The sequence below is a fragment of the Sabethes cyaneus genome, chromosome 1 (genome assembly GCF_943734655.1).
Source record: "Sabethes cyaneus chromosome 1, idSabCyanKW18_F2, whole genome shotgun sequence".
Taxonomy (NCBI): domain Eukaryota; kingdom Metazoa; phylum Arthropoda; class Insecta; order Diptera; family Culicidae; genus Sabethes; species Sabethes cyaneus.
The window spans coordinates 149,087,176-149,111,150 of record NC_071353.1 but is presented as its reverse complement, the minus strand read 5'-3'; the positions used below and the strand labels follow the sequence as shown (position 1 = coordinate 149,111,150).

The 23,975-nt window shown below is 41.5% G+C and overlaps 1 protein-coding gene across 1 annotated transcript in view; it reads left to right on the top strand.

Annotated features, from left to right (window-relative positions):
• Window positions 1–1,841: 1,841 nt before the first annotated feature.
• The window catches only part of LOC128746430 (hybrid signal transduction protein dokA-like), a 127,113-nt gene continuing 104,979 nt past the window's right edge, over window positions 1,842–23,975 (top strand). The window contains exons 1-2 of the mRNA XM_053843478.1: window positions 1,842–2,707; window positions 20,655–21,214. Of these exons, the coding sequence (XP_053699453.1) occupies window positions 20,917–21,214 (298 nt within the window). The 5' untranslated portion in view covers window positions 1,842–2,707; window positions 20,655–20,916. The remainder of the gene's footprint in view (window positions 2,708–20,654; window positions 21,215–23,975) is intronic.

The following is a 23,975-nucleotide window of genomic DNA, read 5'->3' as shown; positions in this document are numbered from 1 at the left end:
TTAATCCAAAACCGTATATTGGAAATAATTCTGCATCCCTGGTGCCAAACTTTTGTATATTAGCAATCTTAATGCTTATAAAACGTATATTAACATTATTGATGCATTGAAGCATTAACGTAAATCAGCATTAAAGAAAGCAATATATGCGCATATAACGTAACAAAATAATGCATTTAGTCAATTGCATTAAAACGAGCCGTAAGTGTTGATAAACGGCTTGTACTTGACTTCTTATTTTGCTATTCTACGGCCACTATTCGTGACCTCTTCTACCTAACGGATGCCGTCTTTTTCTACCCTATTAGTAATGCAGGGCAAGTAGCTTTGATGAGAGAGAATATCACTAAGATTTAAATACGACTAATTTCAACTCACTCAATCACGTCCCGCTATGGTTTAGATAGCAAAGGTGCAAGGAAACGAATAAGGTTGCATGACTAATTCTCGGTTCGAGCCCTGTCTAGGTGGTAACATTAATCAACATTTCAAACAATGGTTCTGCTGTTTATCCTGCTCTCCTTGAGATGCAGCAAAAAAAAAACTTGCTTTTTTAGTTTTTTAAATCCCGACTGAATCTAGTTTTATTTTCCATAACACGCAAACGATATGCCGTCGATACTTTTTCGATACGTCGATAATGTAGACAAAATGACATTTCGTTTAAACCTTAAACAAACACTAATAATGTTTATTGAATGCTTGTGGCGTAGCATTTTAATAACCCGCTATTTCGCCTTTTTAGCATTATGTGAGTTCTACAGAAGTATATACAGTCAACTTTCGCTAATTGCACTAAGCTCTTAGCCCGTTTAGTGAAAGACTTTCGTTAATTGGGCTGAGATGTCAAAACCGAGGGATATATCGATTGTTTGTGTCGAAATCGTCGCAGAAAGGTTTATAAAAATATGCACTTATATTAAATACAGAATCAAAGTGGAACCTAATCTTTTCATTGTTGAAATTTGGTTCTAGATTGTTTAACAAGTAAATAGCTGAATTTCATGCTACAATATTAATATATATTGGCATTTTTAACTGTTTCACCGTGATGCCAAAAATAGGAGGGTCAAGTTCATAACGGATCGGAAAACGATATGATGCAATTGTGCTTCATTCAATTAATTTTAATATTTTCTATATAAATTATTTTCCACACTTGAATGAACTACATTCAAGAGACCCTCGGAAGAAAAAATACGCTGTCAGAAATGACGTTTGACTTCGTTTTAGATGGCTATAGCCCAATTAACGGGAGCCCGATTAAAACGTAGCCCAGTTAAAGATAGCCCAACAAACGAAAGTTGACTGTACTGAAAAATAAGCTTTTAATCATAGTTCTGTATGCTTATATAAAGTTGTCAAAGGACTAGTGTTTAGTGCTTACTGGTTACTTGGGTTGGATATCGCTCATAAAAGTGGTATTTTCAAGGGTATTTTGCATTAAATCGTTTCGGTCTCGTCGGCACAATTATTGCTTGGAATATAACGAAAAAGTGCGCCGAAGATACCGAAACGATTTAATGCAAAATACCACTTTTATGAGCGATATCGTACTTTGGATGGTACAATTTTCCTTACAATCAGCAATATTTACAATGATTTTTATTAAATACTCCCCCTCGATACGCACCCACAGCGATTGCTGTCGAAACTGATCCACAGTTGATTTGCATTTGCTGAAAATTTCCCCAGTGTATACCACAACTGTCATCGATCGGTTCAGTTCAGTCAGCATTTTCATCGCAGGTTCGAGTTTTCGAGTTCAGTTGTTCAGCTGCGCGTGAAAAACGAAAACACAACGAGAAAACGGTACGGAAATTTCTGCACAAACTTTTCGCTTTTCCCAGCGAGGCGCAGTGGAAAATCGAAACAGCAAATAACGCGCTGTGCTGTGAGTGCATGTGCTTGCTGCTGAATATAATATCAGCATTGGCTTGGTGTCCGTGGTCGAGTCGCGAGGAATTAAAAGCATTCGTATCCGAAGCGGCACCGAAGGTGGACGGTTTTTTGTTTTACTGCTCGTTGTGCGCGGAGTGTTGCGGTTTGTCGTTTTCTCATTATAATAGTCCTTTTGGTTGGATTTTGTTTCGCGTGTCCTCCCCCCGTTCGCAATCTCCCCCCCCACGGAAGAATACACGTCGTTCCGATTAGTGCGCGGTGTGCGGAACGGGCCTCATTCGGAAGCGTCCCGGCCAACCAGTGCAGAATATCCTCGCATTCGCATGTGTGTCCCAGTCCCAGCGCAGTCAGTGTGCGATATTTTATGTGTTGCTGCTGGAGTGCTTGTGTGTGTATGCACGGTCCGCAAGTGGCGTGAAAAATAAAGGAAAAACCTTAGGTGACAGATCGGTGTGGAATCCTTCCGGAAAAACGATTTGAATCCGGAGGCGGATTCTGGCCTATCAGTGTAGTGCTGTTTGGTAGAGGAAAGGAAGGGGCGGTGATTCGTTTTGCATCCTGGACATTGCGAAAGTGTAGTGTCCTTCGTGTTGGCTGCAGCTGCAGCTCCAGTTTAGTTAAGAAGTACGTACTTGTGTGCGGCGCCGTGGCCCATCAGCAAGCCAGCAAGCAAGCAGCAGCAGCTCACAGCTAGCCAACCAAGGGAAGAAGAAAAAGGTGGAACATTTTTGCACCGCAGGACGAACTATTATCGGCTGGCATGCCTTAGGGGGACGGTTTTCTTTTATTTTTCCTGTGTGAAAAGGTGAGTGTTTTCCTTTCTCTGTGGTTTGATAACCGGGCTAACCCCGTGCGGATACGGTATCCGGACAAAATTGCGGAATTTTAAAGTAGCTGCTAGCAGCTACTGCACAGAGCGCTGCCTTTTTCATCTGCAAGCTCTACACTAGAGCAGCTAGCTAGCATACAGACGGCTGCCGTTTATCGATTCTAGTGGGAAAGGGTAATGCACCGACTTCGGGCGTCCGTTTTAAGTACCTACCTGTGACTAAATTAAATTGTGTGTTTTATGGTTTATTTTTGTTATGCCTAGAAGGCAAAATAAAATCGGTTGCAGTTTTAGATTCAGATGATTTGTTGAATTCAGTCAGTCTCAGCGCAATTGAAAGGCAGTAAGCTAAGGCTATCGCAGCAGGCATTGCTTTAGTGTTTAATTTTTCATGTTTGAAAACAAAAAACAAAAGCTCGACGTGTTCGCTTATTGCGTGGGCACATGCCAGTAATAGTTGGCAGGCAGATTTATACCTACCTAGAAGAAAAATAATTCACTATGTTTTACGCCCCTGCTGCATTGCACTTGACTCTGATGCATCAGACATTTTTTCTGACGTGGAATTCGAAAATATAAATATACCTAGTGAAATGAAAGCACAACTTTCGTCAAAGGTAGTGACACAATAATTGGTGTTCTGTTGGAACGTCGAAGTCATTCGGGATGACTAAACTTTTGAATTTCCTAAATCAAATCCAGTATCCGTGATGAGATATTGAGAATAATCCTCGATCAGTGACGGAGAAACGCGTGTTCATCCAACATACTTTTTTTATTCTGAAAAAAAAAAATAAACCTGAGCAGTCATCTAAGAATGCAGATATGGCCTATGCAGATATTGTTCTCGTTCAAGAGGAGGAAAAGAATATATATCTGGTTTTTGACGCATTGATTTGTAACTCTTTTGTAGTCTCTGTTCTTAAGGCCCAGACACAATGCATACGGATTTTACTACGTTGCGGAAATTTGACAGAAGTCCCATGGAAAAACTGTCAAATTGCGTATGCATTGTATCTGGGCCTTTGCATTTTCACCTCCTCCAGTGTTTCGTCTATCAGAGATAACACAATATCATCGGCAAAGCCGATAATAATCACTCCTCTAGGGAGCTTGAACGTCAATACCCCGTTGTACATCCCGTTTCAAAGCGTTGAGCCGAGGATGCAGCCTTGCGGAACTCCCGCCGTGATGTTCATCTTCCGCCCCTCGAAGGTCTCGTAAACAAGCACTCGATTTTGGAAGTAACTCTTCAGAATTCTGCACAAGTATCACAGGGATAACAATGCAAAAACGATCCCCTCTTCGCTTCTGTTTAGCTGATTTCTCGACTCGCTCAACTACTATCCGAATAGCATCTACAGTGGATTTCCCTTTGCGGAATCCGAAACTGCATATTTGATAGACCGTGTGCACCTTGCGTTACGTCGTCAGCCTGTTAAGGATAATCCTCTCCAGAAGTTTCCCGCATGTATCCAGCAGACATATCGGCCTGTATGACGCTGGATCCCCCGCAGGTTTTCCTGGCTTAGAAAACAGCTCTAGCTTCAGGATTTTCCACCTGTCCGGGAGACGACCATGCTCTAGGCATTTCTGTAGCACTGTCCTGGACAAATTCGGGTATGCATGTATCCTTGCCTTCAGGGCCACATTAGGGATTCCATACCGACCTTCTGATTCTGGTGCCTTCTGATCTTCAGTCGTTTAGCTATTGCCACTAGCTCATCATTGGAGACTTACAGACGTTCAGCATTATCTGCCTCTTCTAGACCGTACAAAGTTGACGGTCGTATTGTAGTGTCGGGAGTCAGGAAAAGTGTCCCCCTATCCCACTCTTGCTGCCATTTGCTCAGCGACTCTTCTCTCGCCAGCTTCCTAGCTCAGAGCTGCCACAAATACAGATATTTGTGCATGCATAAATTTGGGACCCGTCAATTATTTCAGTTGCTGTGATTTCTTGCTCTACTAATGCTCCTGAATTTTAAAGTACTCCTTACACTATTCATGTTATTTAGAAGTTTAGATCGAGAAAATAAAACACTCCGGAGAAAACGTCAGGGTCCCAAATTTATGCATGCACAAATATCTGTATTTATGGCAGCTCTGTCCTAGCTCCTCTGGTGTTTTTTCGTCCGTAGCAGCCGTTGTCATCCACGAGATGTTTTTGGACTCGTTCTAATTTGAGGGTATGCGACACGTGATAAGGTGCCCATACTGATGCTGCAAACTCAAGTATACTCCGTACCAATGAGCAATACAGTGACTTAAGAGCATATACGTCTGTAATAGGGCTGTCTAACCGGTAGTACCGGTAGTACCGAAACCGGTAATACCGGCCAATTTTTGGATACCGAAATACCGGTTTTGGAAAGGCAAAAAACCGGTATTTCCGGTATTTTCTAATTTGCTTGTTTTTTCCAACTCCTTATTCGAATGAGAACTAAATTTGATAAAAGATTATAAAACTCTTAGAAAAACAACTTGGTGTTAATGCCGACGAGATTCTTCGACTACTAACAATGAAGAGAGTGAAATTGTGGGTCAAAAAATTATAGCTCTTGAACCCGTTTAAGGTACAGTAGAGTAACTTTGCTGTAAAAATGTTTTATTGTATAAGCCAGACGTCGCGTTTCAATTTATTTTTGAACAACTTGATATTCAAAAGCCACCAAATTATTCGAAGCTCTCAAATAACGAATTTAGGAAACAAGATCAGGGCCCAGAAACGTCACTTACAATAGTAAATTGTTATTCAACAATAGAGTAATGAAGCTTCAGTTTCAACAGAAGCAGCGTCGCTTGGTTTCAAAACTGGCTTCAATCAGCATCATTGAAACGATTTCCACTTCATCATGACAACCGATTTTAAAGTTTCATCAAATCTGATGAACTATCTATCAAATAGTCAGAAAAAGGTCAGCCTAGACTTTGAATGCAATTGAATTGATTTCGAGTAACATTTCCTACAATTGAACGCATATTATGATTAATCTACACAACATCGACAAATGGTGCCTGACTGTCAATCGTCGTCATTTGACATAGTCAGTAGCTTCAGCTGAAACTTGCTTGAAACGTTCTGTTCAACAAATGAAACAAGTCGTTTCAGTATGAAGCGAAGGTAAGGGAAAGTTAGCTTCATTTATTTGTTTCGACGATGCCGGATTCTGATCAGAATACGGGGATCTTTGCGCTTTTTGAGCATTCTTGCCATCAAAGGATCTGCCAGTATAGAATTTGGAATATTTTTCAAGTCTTTTGAGTGATACAATGATTAAACAAGGAGATGAAATCTGCATCTCACTATCTTCGAATAATGGGATTGATAACAAAGAAGAGAAGTTATTTGTGAAGGATGGTTCCTGTTGAAGTCAGTCTTCACTGCTTCGTGGTTCAGATTAGAATGAAAATTTTATTTATAGCAAGTATTGGTTACACGGAGTCAAGGATACATATTTCTATAGTCTACTAAGATCCTACAATCTCTCCCTCTTTTCAATAATGAGCTTTACAATTAATTCGTAATAACAGAATACAATACATAATCATTAAGGTAGTTGGGTCTATGTTTAGTTCTTTGAGATGGTTGAGTTGGCAGTTCAGCAGAGCGTTTATGATTTACTTGCTTCTTTTCTTGAGGATTATTTGACGAAGATTGTTCATTCTTCGTGTCCGATCGAAACACTTGCTGAGCTTCGGAGTTTTGATTAAAAAGCGGATTTTGACAAATAATTTTCTTCGCATGATTCACGTGTCTATTACATATAACATCTGTTTTCAAATTCCGTAAATGTAATCTGGTTCCTTCTCTTTTAGTAACTATATACTCTTGTGGATTGAAGGTAGATGTAAGTTTATTCCTTTTTATTAAGTTTTTAACGACAACTATATCTCCGACATCAATGTTAGAAACTTTCGCCCGACGTTTTCTATTCGTGTAATTCTTTCCCTTTTCCTTAGCTTGTTTGTCATTGTCAATAGCTTGATCAATCTGTATTTTCCTTTGTCTTCCTGGTAGTTTGTCACGAATATTCCAGCCAAACATGAGTTCAGATGGAGAATAGTTAGTAACCGTATGAGGTGTAGCACGATAAGCAAGTAAAAAATCTTGCAGATCTGATTTCCAATCGCGACCCATAGTGACGCTAATTTTAATTATTTTTAGTATTGTACGATTCTGTCTTTCAACCAATCCATTTTGAAACGGAGCGTATGGAATTGAATGGTAGATTTCGATTCCATTTGAAATGCAAAAGGTTGAAAATTCCTCCGAAGAGAAAGGTTGGCCATTATCACATACAAGCTGTTCAGGGTAACCAAATCTAGCGAAAACTTCTCGTAATTTAGTAATTGTATTCTTTGCTGTCATTGAAGATACGGTAATGGTTTCAAGATATCTTGAAAAGTAGTCTGTGATCACTAAAAGATGCAATCCGTTAATGACTTCAGTAAAATCGATGGCCACCTTTTTCCATGGTCTATCTGGCATATTAATTCTTGAAATTGGCTCAGTATGCGGCTCTGACACTAAGGTACATTCGGTACATTCTTTCACAAAATTATCTACCATTTGGTCCATGCGTGTCCACCATACTTTTGCCCTCAGTCGTCGTTTCATTGATGTTATCCCTAGGTGAGGATAATGTGCCAATTGTAAGATGCGATGTTGAAGGCATCTTGGTATAACAATGCAATTATCCTTTAAAAGTAAATCGCCATCACTGGTTAGGCTGTTAGCTAGCGATTTGTATCTACATAGGGTCTTAGGCCATCGTTGTGGATGAAATGGTAACCAATCCATTATTTCCTGCAATTCAATATCCTTTTTAGTGGCAGCGGCGATTTCATTAATGCTAATAGCTGCTGGACAAGAAATGTTAGCAACTTCTCTGATGATTCGTTCAGATTCTTCGTCGAAACATTTTCCTTGATTTGGTATGGACTGACATAATCGAGACAATGGATCGGCTATATTGTTTTTTCCTGGTCGATACATGACTTTGTAATCATAAGCCATCAATCGTAATTTCCAGCGTTCAATACGGGGCGAAGGTTTGAGTCTGTCCCCGAAAATTGTAACTAATGGCTTATGGTCTGTTACTAGGTAAAAGAATTTTCCGTATAAGTAGTAATAGAACTTTTCGCATGCCCATACGAGAGCTAAAGCTTCACGTTCGGTTTGTGCGTACTTTTGTTCGGTGGGAGTTAAGGTTTTGGATGCAAAACAGATTATCCGATTTTCTCCGGATGTATTGCGTTGTATTAATACCGCACCCAGTCCCACTGGACTACCATCCGCAATAACAAAAGTCTCGTCTTTTGGATCGTAGAAACCGAGAATTTCACCCTTGAGTAAGATTTTCTTAATTTCATCAAAGTTTTCTTGGTGAACTGTCTCCCAAACGAATGGGGTCCCTTTCCGTGTTAACAAATTCAGAGAGTATGTAATAGTTGCTAGATTAGGAATATATCGATGGACAAAATTAATCAATCCTAAAAAACTTTGTAGTTCCACAACTGATTTTGGCCTTTCCATTTTTTCGATTGCTTCTAATTTGGTACGTGATACAGAAATTCCTTGTTCTGATATTAAATATCCCAGAAAATCAATTTCTTTTACACATGACACGACTTTTTCTGAATTCAAAAGAATGTCATAATGATTAAGACGTTCATAAACTAAATTAGTTCGGGCAATTAGTTGTTCATTGTCTTTAGCGGGTATTAAAACATCGTCAATAAATATAATAACCCATGGAAAATCTGCGAATATCATATCCATTACTTTTTGGAACAATTCCGGTGCTGCTGATAATCCAAACATCAGCCGCTTGTATCTCATTAATCCAATTGGAGAAATAAAAGTAGTAATGTAGCGACATTCTTCTTTTAACATAACTTGATGGAAAGCTTGTTTGATGTCGAGCTTTGTGAAGACTTTGTTTCCCCCGATTTTCTTGGAAATTTGTTCAAGGGTTGGCAAAGGATGTATTTCGCGAATCACAGCTTTGTTTGCTGCCCGTAGATCGACAATTATGCGAACTTCGCCTGAATTCTTTCTTTTTACAAGCATAGGTGAAACCCAATCGGATGCTTCGTTAACCCGTTCAATAATATCTTGGTTTTCAAGTTCTTTCAACTTTTCCAAAGTGAGCTCTTCAAGCGGGAATGGAATTCTTCTCAAGCTTTGACGGACAGGTGGAACCGTCAGATCTATTTTTATACAGACTTCAATTCCTAATTAAGTCAAACATTTCGTATATATTTTGATCTAGTATTTTCTTTTATTATTATTGTTAAGTTATAACTTACCCTTCATACAAGGAAATGCGTTGTCGCTAATCTTGAAAAGAAATTTCATCAGACCTAGTTCGACCGCTGTTTTTCCGGACAGAAGTGAGCACTTGCCATCATGAATCACGAAGAACGTTGTCTTGAAGTATTTTGTGTTATGCTTCACGTCAGTTTCTACTTCTCCCAACACTGTTAATGCTTTATTCGATCCATAACTGTTAAAAATCTTGCTACTGCCTTTCTTTATCCAATACGCTTCAAATCCGACACGCTTGAGAATACGCCAGTCACTTTCGCTTAAAATGTCTTCATCAGCACCTGTGTCTATGATGAATGTTAACGGTACACCTCCAACTTCGACTCTAACTGTAGGTTTTCCTCCCAGATGAAACAAGTCAAATACGCTGTTATCTATGTTGTCTGCAGAAGTTTCGTGTACTTCCCGAACAAACCGTTTCTTCTTAATTGGTTTGGGAACTTCTACTGGGTTTCCATTTTTCTTCTTTTTGAGGAAACAACAGCGTGCAAAATGTCCAATCACTCCACAGCTTCGACACTTTTCAGATTTTGCTGGGCAGGCAGGGTCGTTCGAAAAATGTTGGTTGTCACATCGAGTACATTGTGGGCGGGATTGAAACTTCCTTTTGGAATTTATTCTCATGATGGATTCGTCACTTACATTAGCATGTAGTTTTGCAGGTTCTGGATTTAGTTTTCCCGTAGTTTCCCAGGCAGCAAGTTGATGATCAACGGATTCGTGAGTGCGGCCTATGGACAACAACTGATCCAACGTATAGTCTTTCTCTAACCATTTACGCCGTAGTTTTGGATTTTCTGTTGTTGCAATCACTTGGTCTACAATCATAGCACTAGTCTGGTCACCGAAATCACAGTAAGTCGCTTGTTTTTTCAAACGAATGACAAAAGTATCTAGCTTCTCGTTTGATCCGGGTAACATCTGGCGAAACTTTTGCCGTTCGTATGTTTTCGATACCCGTGGTATGAAGTATTCATCAAGTAATTTCACTGCAACCTGGTACCGGTTCTCCAAAATATGCTCCTCATTGGTTTGAACTTTAGAAATTATTTTTCGAACATCAGGTCCACCGAACAACATTAGGGATCTGAATTTTTCCTCGTGATCTTCTACGTCCTTCCATGCCAGATAAGCATCAAAATGCTCGCGCCATTTCTCCCACCGTATCGCAGTCGGGCCCTCCGTGTTCTCGATAAACGGCGGAACGAGCTGGTTTACCTGTTTTGTAATATAGTGTCAAAGAACCAGGAGCTGAGATTTTCGGTCTTATAAATCGTGGCGGTATAACGGAATCTTTCACAGAGGTTATTTTACAATTAAAATGTTTTCCTTTCTGCTCAACCTCATTATGGAAGCCAATCCATAACTCTTGGTATCTTGCTTAAATGCTTTCGTCAGTCGAGGAAGAGCTTACTGAAGTAAGAGTATCAACTGAAGTTGACCTCTTCAACTTTAGTAATCGCAACCACTCTCCTACGACCACGGATCATGAGATTTGTTGCAAAATCTCATCTTTTCTTTACCTCTATTCCGGGTTCTGGTAATTCAACCAGAAAATCTACCGGAAAAGACAGGTACGCAATTGGAACAACCTTGTGTTCCGTTATACCGATTATGCCGAATTAATCTTATACTCACCATTGGCCAAGCCATCGTATTTGAATTTTTCAAATTTTCCTTCGTCGCCAAAATGTTGAAGTCAGTCTTCACTGCTTCGTGGTTCAGATTAGAATGAAAATTTTATTTATAGCAAGTATTGGTTACACGGAGTCAAGGATACATATTTCTATAGTCTACTAAGATCCTACAGTTCCGGTTTAAGGATAGAGAATAAGAAGAAGATGTAGGAGATCGGGGTATTAATTATACTGGAAGCTACAATACAAGATATTTAGTAAATAATTAAAGGCGGGTTTCCCTACTATAAATTTGAAGAAATGGAAAGAAAATTCCTGATGTGCTTAGAGCCGTTCGCCAGACATCGATGAAAGCATTGACAGAACTAGCGCTCATTTCTAGGGGGGGGGGGGGGGGCTATTGCCCCGGAATTTTTTTCGACCGTTTTATTGGTCGACCAAGTCAATTTTTCTAGGGGGGGCTAAATCTCTCCTAGGGGGGGGGGGGCTAGTTCGGCCAATGGATGAAAGCGGAAGTTTTTTCAATTGTTGGAAGTGTTGGCAATAAAATTCGTTCTAGTAAGGGAACTAAATCGCTAAGAGTATTATATCTGCTTAAATTCTACTGTGCTAAGCAACAATACTGAAGCTAAAGTTTCAAAAAGAAAAGATTTACTGAAAAACATCGACATTTCTCTTGATTTCGAATAATCTGCCAATACCGGTTTTTTACCGGTATTACCGGTATTACCGGTATTTTCTACGCTAATACCGAAATACCGGTTTTCACCAAAAGCGCCCAATACCGACAGCCCTAGTCTGTAATGAATGCTGTATTTTGGCGAACGGCACCCAGAACAGAAAAAGCTTTGGAAGCAGTTAATGCTACATGCTCATTGAATCGCAGTTTGTTATTTACTTGCTCAAGGACGGCCGAGCCAATCTTTATGGAACAGTCTAAAATCTCTCGAGTTCGATTAGTTTTTGAGTTACGCAAAACATGCATAGATATCTGCATTAATGCGAATCACATATTACATCAGCGGATTTTATGCGCGACGGACTTTAACGAGGTAGAGTGTAACACAAGACTTGGACTGCTCTTATTTAACCCAGACAGTGGCCCTTAGAGGTTGTCTTTGGAACTTGTCATCAGTAGGTGATAGCCCGAAAGGGGTCGTGTTGATAAAACAAAGCTCAGTGTTGAAATGGCTTGTTTTATTTAGCAAAACGTTTCCTTTTATACTTATATACTGAGTTGTGAGTATGAAGTATAAGGACAGTTATTCGGTTGACGCCAATTCGTTCGCTGCATTATTCGCAATTTTTTTCTAAAGTGTGTATCTATCTAACGCTTTACCTGATCGCAATATTATTTCGGAAGATGATGAATTTTTAGAAAGTCCACGAGATACCCTCAAAAAGCATACACTTAAGTTAGATAAAAACAAATCAGCAGGTGCTGATAACGTTCCGAATCACGTGATTGTCGACCTAGTCCAAGAAATTGTAAAACCTTTGGACATTCTATTAAACTTTTCCCCTCGTACTGGCTATTTTTCATCTCTGTGGAAAGTTTCCCATTTAACCCTGATATATAAGAAAGGTAATCGCTCAGATATAGAAAATTATCGCGGAGTGGCTATTCAGTCGGCTATTCCCAAATTGTTCGAGGCGATAGTGTACGAAAGCCTATATGATAAAGTAAATGAGCAAATATCATCAATTCAGCATGGATTTCTGAAGGGTAAATCAGTTGTAACAAACCTGTGTGAATTCCATACAACCGTTACAGATTACATAACTAGAGGATACCAGGTAGACTATATTTATACGGACATGAGTAAGGCTTTTGATGTAGTAGGAATTGGTAGCGTACTAGATGCAGCTTATGATTTCGGCATTAGGGGTTCGATGCTAAACTGGCTAAGCTAATATTTAACGTGCAGAACGCAGTATGTGAAAATTCGAAGTTTCACTGCCATTCATCGTGAACTCAGGTGTGCCACAAGGAAGCCACCTAGGTCCGTTACTCTTCGTACTAGTGATGAACAGTTTTCCCACCTTCATCGACAGAGCAAACATTCTGTGTGTTCTGTCAGTAAAGACCGTCAAATAATGTTTTGTCCTGCAACAAGATTTAGTGAACTTTGGGAGATTCTGTGCTAAGTGTGGGCTGTCAGTAAATCCTAGGAAATGTTCTGTCTTGACGTTCACTAGGAGATCAGCACCAATTATATTCAAGTATAGCTACGAAGAAACAGATATCCCGCGAGTGACGGTGTTACGGGACTTAGGATTTGTGTTTGATGAAAAACTCTCGTTCAACTACCATATCAATAATTTAGTCAAGGAATGTTTGCAATAGTGCGTCGATTTAGCCGTGAACTTAACGATCCGTATGCACTGCTCGCTATATTTATTGGCTTAGTTCGATCCAAACTGGACTTTGCGAGTACCATCTGAGGACCGCAGTATACCTATCAAATCAATCGGCTAGAAGGCATTCAGAAAAAATTCGTAAGATTTGCTTTGAGAAACTTGGTACGGAACAACGACGAACTCCCTCCGTATGAGCAGCTTTGTATGCTTGTCGATCTGGACACCGTGACTGCCAGACATAAAATAACGGATGTTATCTTCTTTGTCAATGTATTAATTGGACGAGTAAGAAGCCAGGTGTTAAGCGGCTAATTGAGTCTGAACAGGAGCCCAGCTGTCCTTCGTCGGCTCAGAACATTTGAACCTCCTCTGCGAAGCAGAAATTTTTTGCAACATGAAGCGACATGCAGGTTCATGAACGAGTTTAATGGGCTTCAAAATATAATAACACTAGATATGACACCGAATATGTTACGACGAAGACTTAGCTTGCACTTCAGAGGCCAATTATATAGTACTTAGTTTTTATGTATATAGAATTTAGTTAAGTAAATGTTTTTATAACTGTAGTCTAATTAGTGCTTAAGGGCAAAAAAATCCTACAAAGCCAGAACAAATACAAATACTCTCGAAATAATCGTTACTATGAATCGATATTTTACAGATCCTAATATGCTCCCTGGTAAATAGTTGGATAATGCGGAAAATAGACCCCATAGTGGTCGTTAGCCTCTTATCCAGCAACTCCGATCCTGACCTCCTCAACTAGGCTCAACCTAGGCGACGGAACAAGGACGACGAATGGAGACTCGGTACTTGGAAATGCAGATCGCTAAATTTCGCAGGTTGCGAACGGGTTCTAATTGAACAGCTTGAACCCCGCAAACTCGGCATCGTAGCTCTGCAGGAATCTGTTGCAAAGGAGAGAAGGTATGGAAGATCCGTGGCGGAAAGGCCCAATTTTACCAGAGCGGTGGCGCTACCAACGAACTAGGAACGGGCATTGTAGTGTTGGGCCGAATGCAGGATCGTGTGATAGATTGAATGGCGATCAGCGAGAGAATGTGTGTATTTGGGATAAAGGGCCGTTTCTTCAATTATGCACTGCCCGTACAAAGATAGACCCGACGATGAGAAAGAAGCGTTCTACGCGAGGCTGGAGGCAGCGTACGACAGCTGCTCGTCACGGGAGATCAAGATCGTCATCGGGGATATGAACGCCCAGGTCGGTAGGGAAGAAATGTATAGACCGGTGGTAGGATCCCATAGCCTGCACACCGACACAAACGATAACGGCCAACGATGTATAAACTTCGCAGCTTCCCGAGGCCTGGTGATCCGAAGCACCTTTATCCCGCGCAAGGATATCCACAAAGTCACCTGGAGATCACCTGACCAACGTACAATGAACCAAATTGACCACGTTCTCGTAGAGGGCCTCTTCTCTAACATCACGAACGTACGCTCCCGTCGGGGTGCGGATATTGATTCTGACCATTACCTAGTAGCAGTACATGTGCGCTCAAAGCTGTCCACCGTATACCGGACACGTCAAAGTCGCCCTCCTCGGCTGAACATCAGCCAGCAAGATAACCCGCAAGCTACCGAGAATTACGCGCGAATTCTGAATGAGGCACTTCTTCCGAGGAGTTAGGTGCTTCAAACCTCGAAGACGGTTGGGGCAGAATACGCTCGGCCATTCGAGAGGCCGCTACCGCGACACTAGATATTGGACCTCGGAGTACACAAAATGATTGGTTTGATGGGGAATGCCAATAAGCGGCGGAGGAGAAAAAACTGCTTGGAAAAATTATCTAAGTATTGCCACTAGAGAGAACCTGTCCAAATACCGACGAACTAGGAACCAGTTGACCACGATCCTGAGGAGGAAAAAGCGCCAAAAGGAGGACAGAGATCGTGAAGAATTAGAGCAACTATTCTGAGCTTATTTTCTTTATTTTTACAATTCATCTGACTTGTCAGTCTTAGTGAACTACGCTATAATAAGCTAGAGCTTGTAATCAATCGCTTAAATTTATGCAAAGGTTCACTAAATTCGAAATATTCTTCAACACGACTAAACATTCTAGTACACGATGCAATCAGTTCATTGCGGCCAAATTCAGTGCGGTGAAAGCGGTTGGTCAGCAGTGATGATGGTCGCAGAGTCCTTTGTGCTGCGCGAAAATTCACCAGCGCTAGTAATTGCGGCGAGTCAATCTCGCCGTGTAACAGTTTTGCCACAAACAAAGCTTGTTGGACGTTCCGACGACGTTCTAAGGTATCTAGACCAAGCAAGCGACAGCGATCCGGATACGGAGGTAGATTTTCCGGGTCACGCCAAGGCAAACAACGCAGGGCCAATCTTATGAACCTCCTCTGCACTCGTTCAATTCGAAGGTTCCAATAGTGTTGATGTGGATTCCAAATTAGGCAAGCATTTACGAGAAGGGGACGAACTCAGGAGCAATACAGGGCCTTAAGGCAATGCGGATCTTTAAAATCTCGTCCAATTTTTGCAATAAATCCCAACTGGCGAGTCGCTTTTGAGATCATCGTTGTACGGTGACGATCGAAAGTTAGTTTCGGATCGAGAATCTCACCAAGGTCATTCACATGCTCAACCCTTTTTATTATCTGGTCGTCAATTTTGTAGTCGAAAACTATAGGCGATTTGATTCGGTGAAACGCCATAATCTCGCATTTAGAAACGCTGATTAGTCATGTTATTCACTTTGCATCAATTTACAAATGTGTCCAAGAGAAGTTGAAGGCGATAACAATCGTCGATGCAACGAATCGTCAAGTAGATTTTAAAATCATCAGTATAAACCAGTCTACATCCTCTTTCAAGGGCAGAGGCAGCGACGTTAAAAAATGGAATAAATAAAAGTGGTCCTAAGTTACTGCCTTGTGGGACACCAGATTGATTCGTAAACGGGGACGATACCTTCGAGCCAAGTTTCACTTGTAAAACTCTGTCGCACAAATACGAGCGTAACCATGTAACATTGCGAAACACCCAGTCGTAATATTTTATCAAGCAATATGCGATGATTGATGAGATCGAAGGCAGATTTTAAATCAGTATATATTACGTCTACTTGCACTTTGCGCTCCATTTCAGTAATGCAATTGGAAGTAAAGACAAGTAGGTTCGTCGTTACAGAGCGGCCAGCCACAAATCCATGTTGGTTAGCGGAAATGTAATGTTTAGTGCTACGAATTAAAGCATCGCTTACGATTATTTCAAGTAATTTGGACGCGGCGGATAAACTGGTAATACCACGGTAGTTCCTGACACTTCGGCGATCTCCACTTTTGAATACCGGGAACATGAACGAATGTTTTGACACGCGCAAGTTTTGTGAGAAGGTAAACCAAACTAGGAAGGGCTACACAGCGAAACCTGACATGTGTAGGGACGAGGGAGAAAATCTAACCACAAACGAGCGCGAGGTGGTCGACATATGGAAGCAGTTCTTCGATGAACATCTCAACGGCAAAGTCGCAGAAGGAGGCGGAACGGAAATTAACCTAGAAGCGCCCATGGAAGATAGTAATGTCCTAGCACCTGATCTCCAAGAAGTCAAACGAGAAATCGGACTGCTGAAGACCAATAAAGCCTCTGAGAACGACCCCCTACCGGCAGAGCTTTATAAACATAACGGAGAAACGCTAGCATAGGCTCTACACTGTGTTATTTAGAGGATTTGGGAGGAGGAAAAGCTACCGAAGGAATGAATGGAAGGCTAGACTGCTGCAACTATCGCGGTATTACGCTGGTAAATACCGCCTACAAGGTACTCTCCCAGATCCTGTTAGGCCGGCTGTCACCGATAGCACAAGGTTTCGTAGGGAATTATCAGGCGGGTTTCATGGGGGCTCGCGCAACTACGGACCAAATGTTTACTATCCGACAGATCTTGCAGAAATGTCGGGAGTACAACGTGCCCACGCATCACATCTTTATTGATTTCAAAGCAGCATACGATACAGTCGATCGAGACAAGCTATGGCAGATAATGCACGAATACGGTTTTCCGGATAAACTGACGCGACTGATCAGAGCTACATTGGATTGAGTGATGTGTTTCGTACGTATCTCTGGGACACTCTCCCTTTGAGATGCGGCGAGGGTTGAGACAAGGCGACGGTTTATCCTGCATGCTGTTCAACATCGCTTTTGAGGGGGTGATCCGACGAGCGGGCATCGAAACGAGGGGCACGATTTTTACCAAGAGTAGCCAACTTCTAGTCTTTGCAGATGACTTCGATATCATAACCAGGAACTTTGCAACGGCGGAGCCAATCTACGCTAGACTGAAAGCGGAGTCTAGGAGAATTGGGCTAAAAATAAATGCGTCGAAGACCAAATACATGAAAGGAAGAGGCTCAAAGGAAACAAATGCACGTCTCCCACGGACGGTAACCGTTGACGGCGACGAACTAGAAGTGGTAGAGGAGGTCGTGTATTTGGGATCGCTGGTGACCGCGGACAACAACACTAGTAAGGAGATCCAGCGGCGCATCCAAGCGGGAAATCGGGCCTACTTTGCCCTTCGTAAAACGCTACGCTCAGGAAGCGTACGCCGCCCCACGAAGCTAACAATGTACAAAACCCTTATTAGACCGGTAGTTCTTTATGGACTTGAAGCCGTGACGCTGCTCACGGAAGACATACGCGCCCTTGCCGTGTTCGAGCGGAAAGTGCTGCGGACGATATTTGGCGGAGTACAAACTGAAAGCGGAGAGTGGCGGAGGCGTATGAATCACGAGCTACAGGCGCTGCTTGGGGAGACTCCAATCGTACATCTTCAACAAGCCCACCGGCACGAGGAACAGGGGGGCCCACGTGCACGATAGCTCGACCAGGTCGAAAGCGATTTGCGACTTCTGAGACGACTAGGAAATTGGCGACGAGTAGCCCAAGACCGAGTAGAATGGAGACGAGTGCTTGAAACAGCACGAGCCACCCCGGCTCTATGCTGCTGAAGAAAAAGAAGAAGGTTCTGCTAAAGAAAAATCCGTAGTTTTGCCATCTACGTTAACATCTATCTATCATAACAGAAGAACGGGTTATAATTTTGTTTCAAACTAAGAAACAGGAAAATTTGTCGTTGTTCCATTGTTTCTTCATTGCCTTTTCTTATAGTCTTTTCATAATGTTGTATTTTTCTAACACGTTTTGTCGCTTTTTTGGAGTTTTTTTTTGCTTCTCAATTCTCCATGTTTTAGTGGCAAAGCGCAGAAAACGAACAAACCGATTTGCTCTCTTTCAGTCGGATGTTACCTTCTCCGACGAGCGACGAGTTTCTTTGCTTTTGCAGTGCTCTGCTGCTTTGCTCTGGCCTCGAATGAGCGTCAGTTTAACCAAAAAAATATCAGTATTACTATAAATGTGAATATACTACGGTCAGATAGCGAAAGTTTGAAAATGCTGTTCAAGTTTTATGAACACGTAACTATGACTTCCGCTCTTATGGCGCGTGAAATGCTGGAAAGTCTCCCTTACTGCCATCAACGCAAAGCAATGGAGCCTCTATGCTCCATCCGAGTCGATTCCAAATTGCCAAGATGACGATGATCCGAAGACATGTTAAAATCAGAGCTGCTCCGACACACTTAAATCCACCATTCCTAAAAGTCTCCTGAGATAATACGCATGGACATGACAGATGTGATGACTTGGACCGGACGATGACAGGTCGCCGGCATTGCACAACATAACGCAGACTAACGAAAGTAACAGAATACAGAACATTGGCATAAAAGTTTTCAGTTGTTGCGTTGTTCAGAAAGTGCTTTTATTCCGTTTGAGAATAAGGCCAGTATAGGGATCTCTGATGATTAATAGATAAATGTTTCTGGGATTCATCCCTATTTATCACAGCTGTCACAAATATCTCCGAAAAATGTCGGGTTGATTGGGTCGGTCGGAGGCTTAGGGTTAGTAAGGGGATGTAAGCGGGATACCAGGTCCGGTTGGATGCCGAAGGATCACTCTACAATGATTACGGGTAATAATAGAAGTGCTTAGGTAGCAGATGGGAAAATTAGGCTGGACGGTGCTGCTAGATAGAGTCGGTAGGATTTTTGCACTGGCCCCGTAGCTGCTGGCCGCAGGGTCTGTCGATGGGGAGGGGTCGAGTCTTAGAGAGACGTTTAAGCCCACAGCTTCACTGCACTAGCTCTTTGGTCTCGAGGGTTGGAAGGTGGGTGCGTCTCTATATTTTAAAGCTTCTGTCGACTATCGCGAACGTTCAGCTTGTGCTGCGCTCAATTTACTTTGTATCTTGGGACAGTGCATAAATGCTGGGGGAATGAAAGATTAGATTTGGCCTGATAAGTTAACAACCACTGCTCCGAAATTTGTCTTTCCTATTAGTTCATTTGTGGTTGTTTGTGTTGGAAAATTGATAGCGGGCGCGTGGTTGAGGACCGGTGTTAGGCGGGGCTGACGAATCCGCTACTTCTTCACTATACTACTTTTTGCAACTCAAGTAGTACAAAAAGTCCAAAGCACATTTACAAATTCGTTCTATCATTTTTCTTCTCATCATCATCATTATCATCATCATCATCATTATATTTAAAATATGACCTTCCGGCCTTTGGCAGAGAGATCTTAGAGTCAGTTCGTGGAGTCCACGCAGGGCCGGAACGCCTCCGCCTTCAGGCACATGCGTGACGGCTATGCTTGGGACTCCACATGTGTTTTAGTGGGCGACATTGCCTATCTCGTCTGGTAGAACTGATGTTTGAGGTCTCCCTGACACTTTGTTGACATCACAAAAGGGCCCAGCGCTGAGTTTTATACACTATTAAGCGACCAGTTGGATAACCCGAAAAAAAGGAAAAAGGACGAAAAAAGGAGTAAATCGAAATTGTTTTTAACTATTTCAATTACTGAGCTGTGCTTACACGACCATAAGAGGCGCGGCACATGCAGACTTCAAAAATATAAAGTAGAATGCACTTTTAAGAATGTATCGTTTTGATGTTTAGATTTAAAAGGGGGAGGAAATGTAGCGACTGTTCAATCCAACTTTGAAATTTCCTATGGATCCGAAAGAGCAAATCCCGGTCAATTAATGGCCAGTTGAAAGTGGCGGCGTTAGTTAGTAGAACGGCCAACGCTGGCGTAAAACGCATACAAGATATTACCTAGAACTCGCGGCTTGATTTTCCAAAGGTACGCGCAGTGAAGTTAAACTGTGTAACGTAACCGATTCAGTTACTGTCGCCAGCCGCATAGGCGTTCAAGGGTGTGTTTTCGGCTTAAGCGAGAGCGCGCAGATTAAGTGAAGAGAGTGTGAGTGATGCGGTCCGCTCAGTTCAACTTTGTTTACGTAAATCAATCAATGCGGGACACATGATCATTTGGGACAAGTTATCCAAATCTGGGACATCTGGTTAGTGGTTATCTCAACTTGCCATAGAAATGTTTATAATTTGACAATAGCAATATGGGACAATTGTGCTTTTATGTCTCATATGGGACAGTCCAGGTTTAATTTTCTTGGGAATTTTTTGAACAACAATCCGGCCCGAAGCATTGAATTAATCTAATTTTCATTTTCTATCTTTACAGGTGTAAATTTTCCAGTGTCAGCTGTTGAAGATTAAGAAAATCCTTTCGGCTTAGTGAAAGATCCCATTACAAGAAGTACTCTCGTCCTAGTGGACGATGCCCTACTGAAGCTGTATTTTAAAGTGTGTTAGTTTAGTGTCATTTAGTGCCGGTCCATTTCGTGCGTTCTAGCGTGAGTGTTAACCGCGTGTGCCGTACCGTAGAAAACAACAACAACAAGATCAACGCCTTGCCGCTCGAAACCAAAAAGACACACCGCTGTATGCGTCCGAACGCAACCCCGCACGACCGCTACCGTTGGAAAAAGATGGACCAACAACAGCAACCGGCAGCAGCGGACCGGAAGTCCACCACCACAGTGGTGGACGGCGGTGGTACCGATCAGAAGATTCCCCTGCCCGTCACAACAACCTCACCTCCAACAGCGGCAGCAGCTATGGCCGGTTCTACAACAGGGACGACTCCGGCAGTAAATGCCACCGCTGGCGGTGCTGGCGCTGCTCCGGGTGGAACACCCGGTTCTTCACCGTCCAGAAGGGGTACCAAGCGGAAGAGTTCAGGTGAGTGATTAGTTTTTCTTTTCTAGTTTGCCTGAAAACACACTGACTGGTTTTGTGAGAGTGAAATTCACACTCATTAACTAGACGTGATTTTAATCAAAAACACATGCGAATGAGAACTAATAAAAAAGATGGGGAGAGAGATGGAGACAAAAAGTAAGCGAGAGAGAGACACACAGTTTTTATGTAATTTTTGTTAGTTGTGATTCCACGGAAAATGAAAACTTCTTCGGGTTTTGTGCGGGGTTCCCCCGCACGCATTCCCGCAGTTTGTTTTCTTACTTAAACCAGAAGTTTTCAACACACTGGAATGCCACAACAATTAAACCATCCTGAGTTGAGTTGTGAAATCATCATAAAAAGGTACTAAACTGCAGTCTACTAGAGAGGGTGAGAAAAAACCAGAGTGAGAGAAAGGGAGCGGGTTACCGAGTGGGTGGGTGTAAGCATGGAAAACATCCGCATTACGCTAATTGCCGTTCTCCTAGCGATGTGTCCCACCCAACGGCTTCGTCCGAGGACGAAGCTAGAACAGTGAAAAGCAACCACCCACCAGCCATTCATCCATCCTTCAGGGACGGGAACGACGAATGCAAAAGAAGCAGAAAACATGTTTCTCTAGCTTCGAACCGTCATGGCCGGCCGGCCGGGGCCGCAAACAGCAGCAGCAGTGTGTCATTATATTATGTGAACGGCGGATCAACTTATGTCGCCGCAACGCGTCATTCCACTTTCGAATGGAGTGGTTGAAAAGAATACAATTACCCTCATCCAGCCAGCCAGGCTGGCAGATCATTACTTGAATCCCCCGGCTGCTGCTGGAACCACAAACCACGTGCCGTCCTGGCCCAGCTGGTCGGCCGGGAAATGTCATAATTTTTGGTTTATCGCAAATCAAATGACCGCAGCGGCGGAAAACAAAACGCAGAGTAAACATGTTTTCCCGGTTCCGTGTGGCGGGGGTAGGTGCTGGTGGGGGTTGGATTAATTCAATCCAGACCAGAACTCTACCTCCCGTCCGTGGGGCGTGGGGCGATGCGCTGGAATTTGGGAGGTTTGTAAAGCTGGAACTAATCTATCGATCGATATCGATAGAATAGGTTCAACTGGAAAAATGTGTGATTTATAGCGACACTCAGTAGGTTCTTTGTTGTGGTTTGTTTATTGTTGTGAGGATATAATAGAATCATCAGTGTTTAATTTAATTCTCTAACGCAAAAATATTGCAAAATGCAATTAATAGTTTCAATAGATTCTCAATTGTTGTTCACTCGGAGATAATTTCAAGCACCGCAACCGCCGGCGTGCACAGACATAAGCAAAAGATGGAGTCCCCAAACTTTCAGAAGATTGTTTTGACCAGGGAAAATCAAGTAATCGTGGAATGGTAAATCTATCATTACTTATCACAAAAATCGGCCCGGTATGTTGGAAACTCCTAAACTTAACATTGTAGTTGAAATTGGACTTGAAATTTGACGTAAATTGGATTTAAATTGGACTTAACATTAAACAACATGTGAAATTAGACCTGAAATTGGCATTCAATTTGTACTAGAAATTGGACTTAAAATCAGAGCCTAAATTTGACATAAAATTGAATTTAAAACTGGAATTAAATTAGACTTGAAATTGCAAATGGACACGAAATTATATGCGAAACTTTAGATAAAATTGGAATTGTAAATTTCCGTCTTATTCTCTAACACATTTTACCTTTTGATCCTTTTATTCTCTTTTTCAGTCATGTTTTTCCATTTTGTGGTTCGTTTTTACTTCCCTTTTTCTGTGTCGTTTTTGTTTGGCTTCTGCTTTCACTTTTTTTTACTTTACTTTCAATTTTTCCTAATAATTTCCTAAGTAATAACTTTACTTTTTTATTTGGCTGTCTCGTATTTCCTACTTAATTGTCCCATTGTTTTTCTTCGTTTTTTTTATCATTTCTTCTTATTTTAAATCCTGTTTTTACTTTTGTTTTTCGCTTGTTTTTTACCCGTTTTCGGTCTTTTCACTTCTCTTTTTTCGTTTCTCGTTTTCATTTTTTTTTATAACCCTTTTTATTTTCATTCTTTCTCAGTTTTTAGTCTTCGTCTGTTCCGTTTTTCCTGTTTTGGATCTCCGTTTTCCCCTTATTTTGTATAAAAGTCTGTTTTTGGTTCCCTTTTTGCTCCTCTTTTGTGTCCCGTTTTAGTCTGCTTTTGACTGTCTTTTTCCCTTCTTTTGTGTCACATTTGTTCTGTTTTTGTCTCTCCTTTTCCCTTCTTTTGTGTCATGTTTTAATTTGGAAACTAAACAATGTTTGTTTGTTTTTCTTCTTTTTGTTTTTCATTTTTTCTTATATTCAATCTTGTCTTTGCCTTGTTTTTTACTTGTTTTTCTCCCCGTTTTCGGTCTTTTCACTTTCCTTTTTCTCTATTTTCGTTTCCAGTTTTGGTCTTTTCCTAACGCCATTTTTATCTTCTTCCTTTCTCGTTTTTCGTCTTTGTTTGTTTCGCTTTCCTCTCTTGGATGTCCCTTTTATCTCTTCTTTTTATGTCACATTTATTCTGTTTTTGGCTCCATTTTCTTAATTTTGTGTAACGTTTATTCTGTTTTTGTTTTCTATTTTTTCCTTTCTTTTGTGACAAGTTTGTTCTGTTTTTAGCTTCCTTTTTTGCCCTTCTTTTGTTTCATGTTTTTTTATTTTCAACTCCTTCTTTTCCCTTGTTTTGTGTCACGTTTATTTTATTTTTAGCTTTAGAAGGGATCTTGTGTGTTGCGT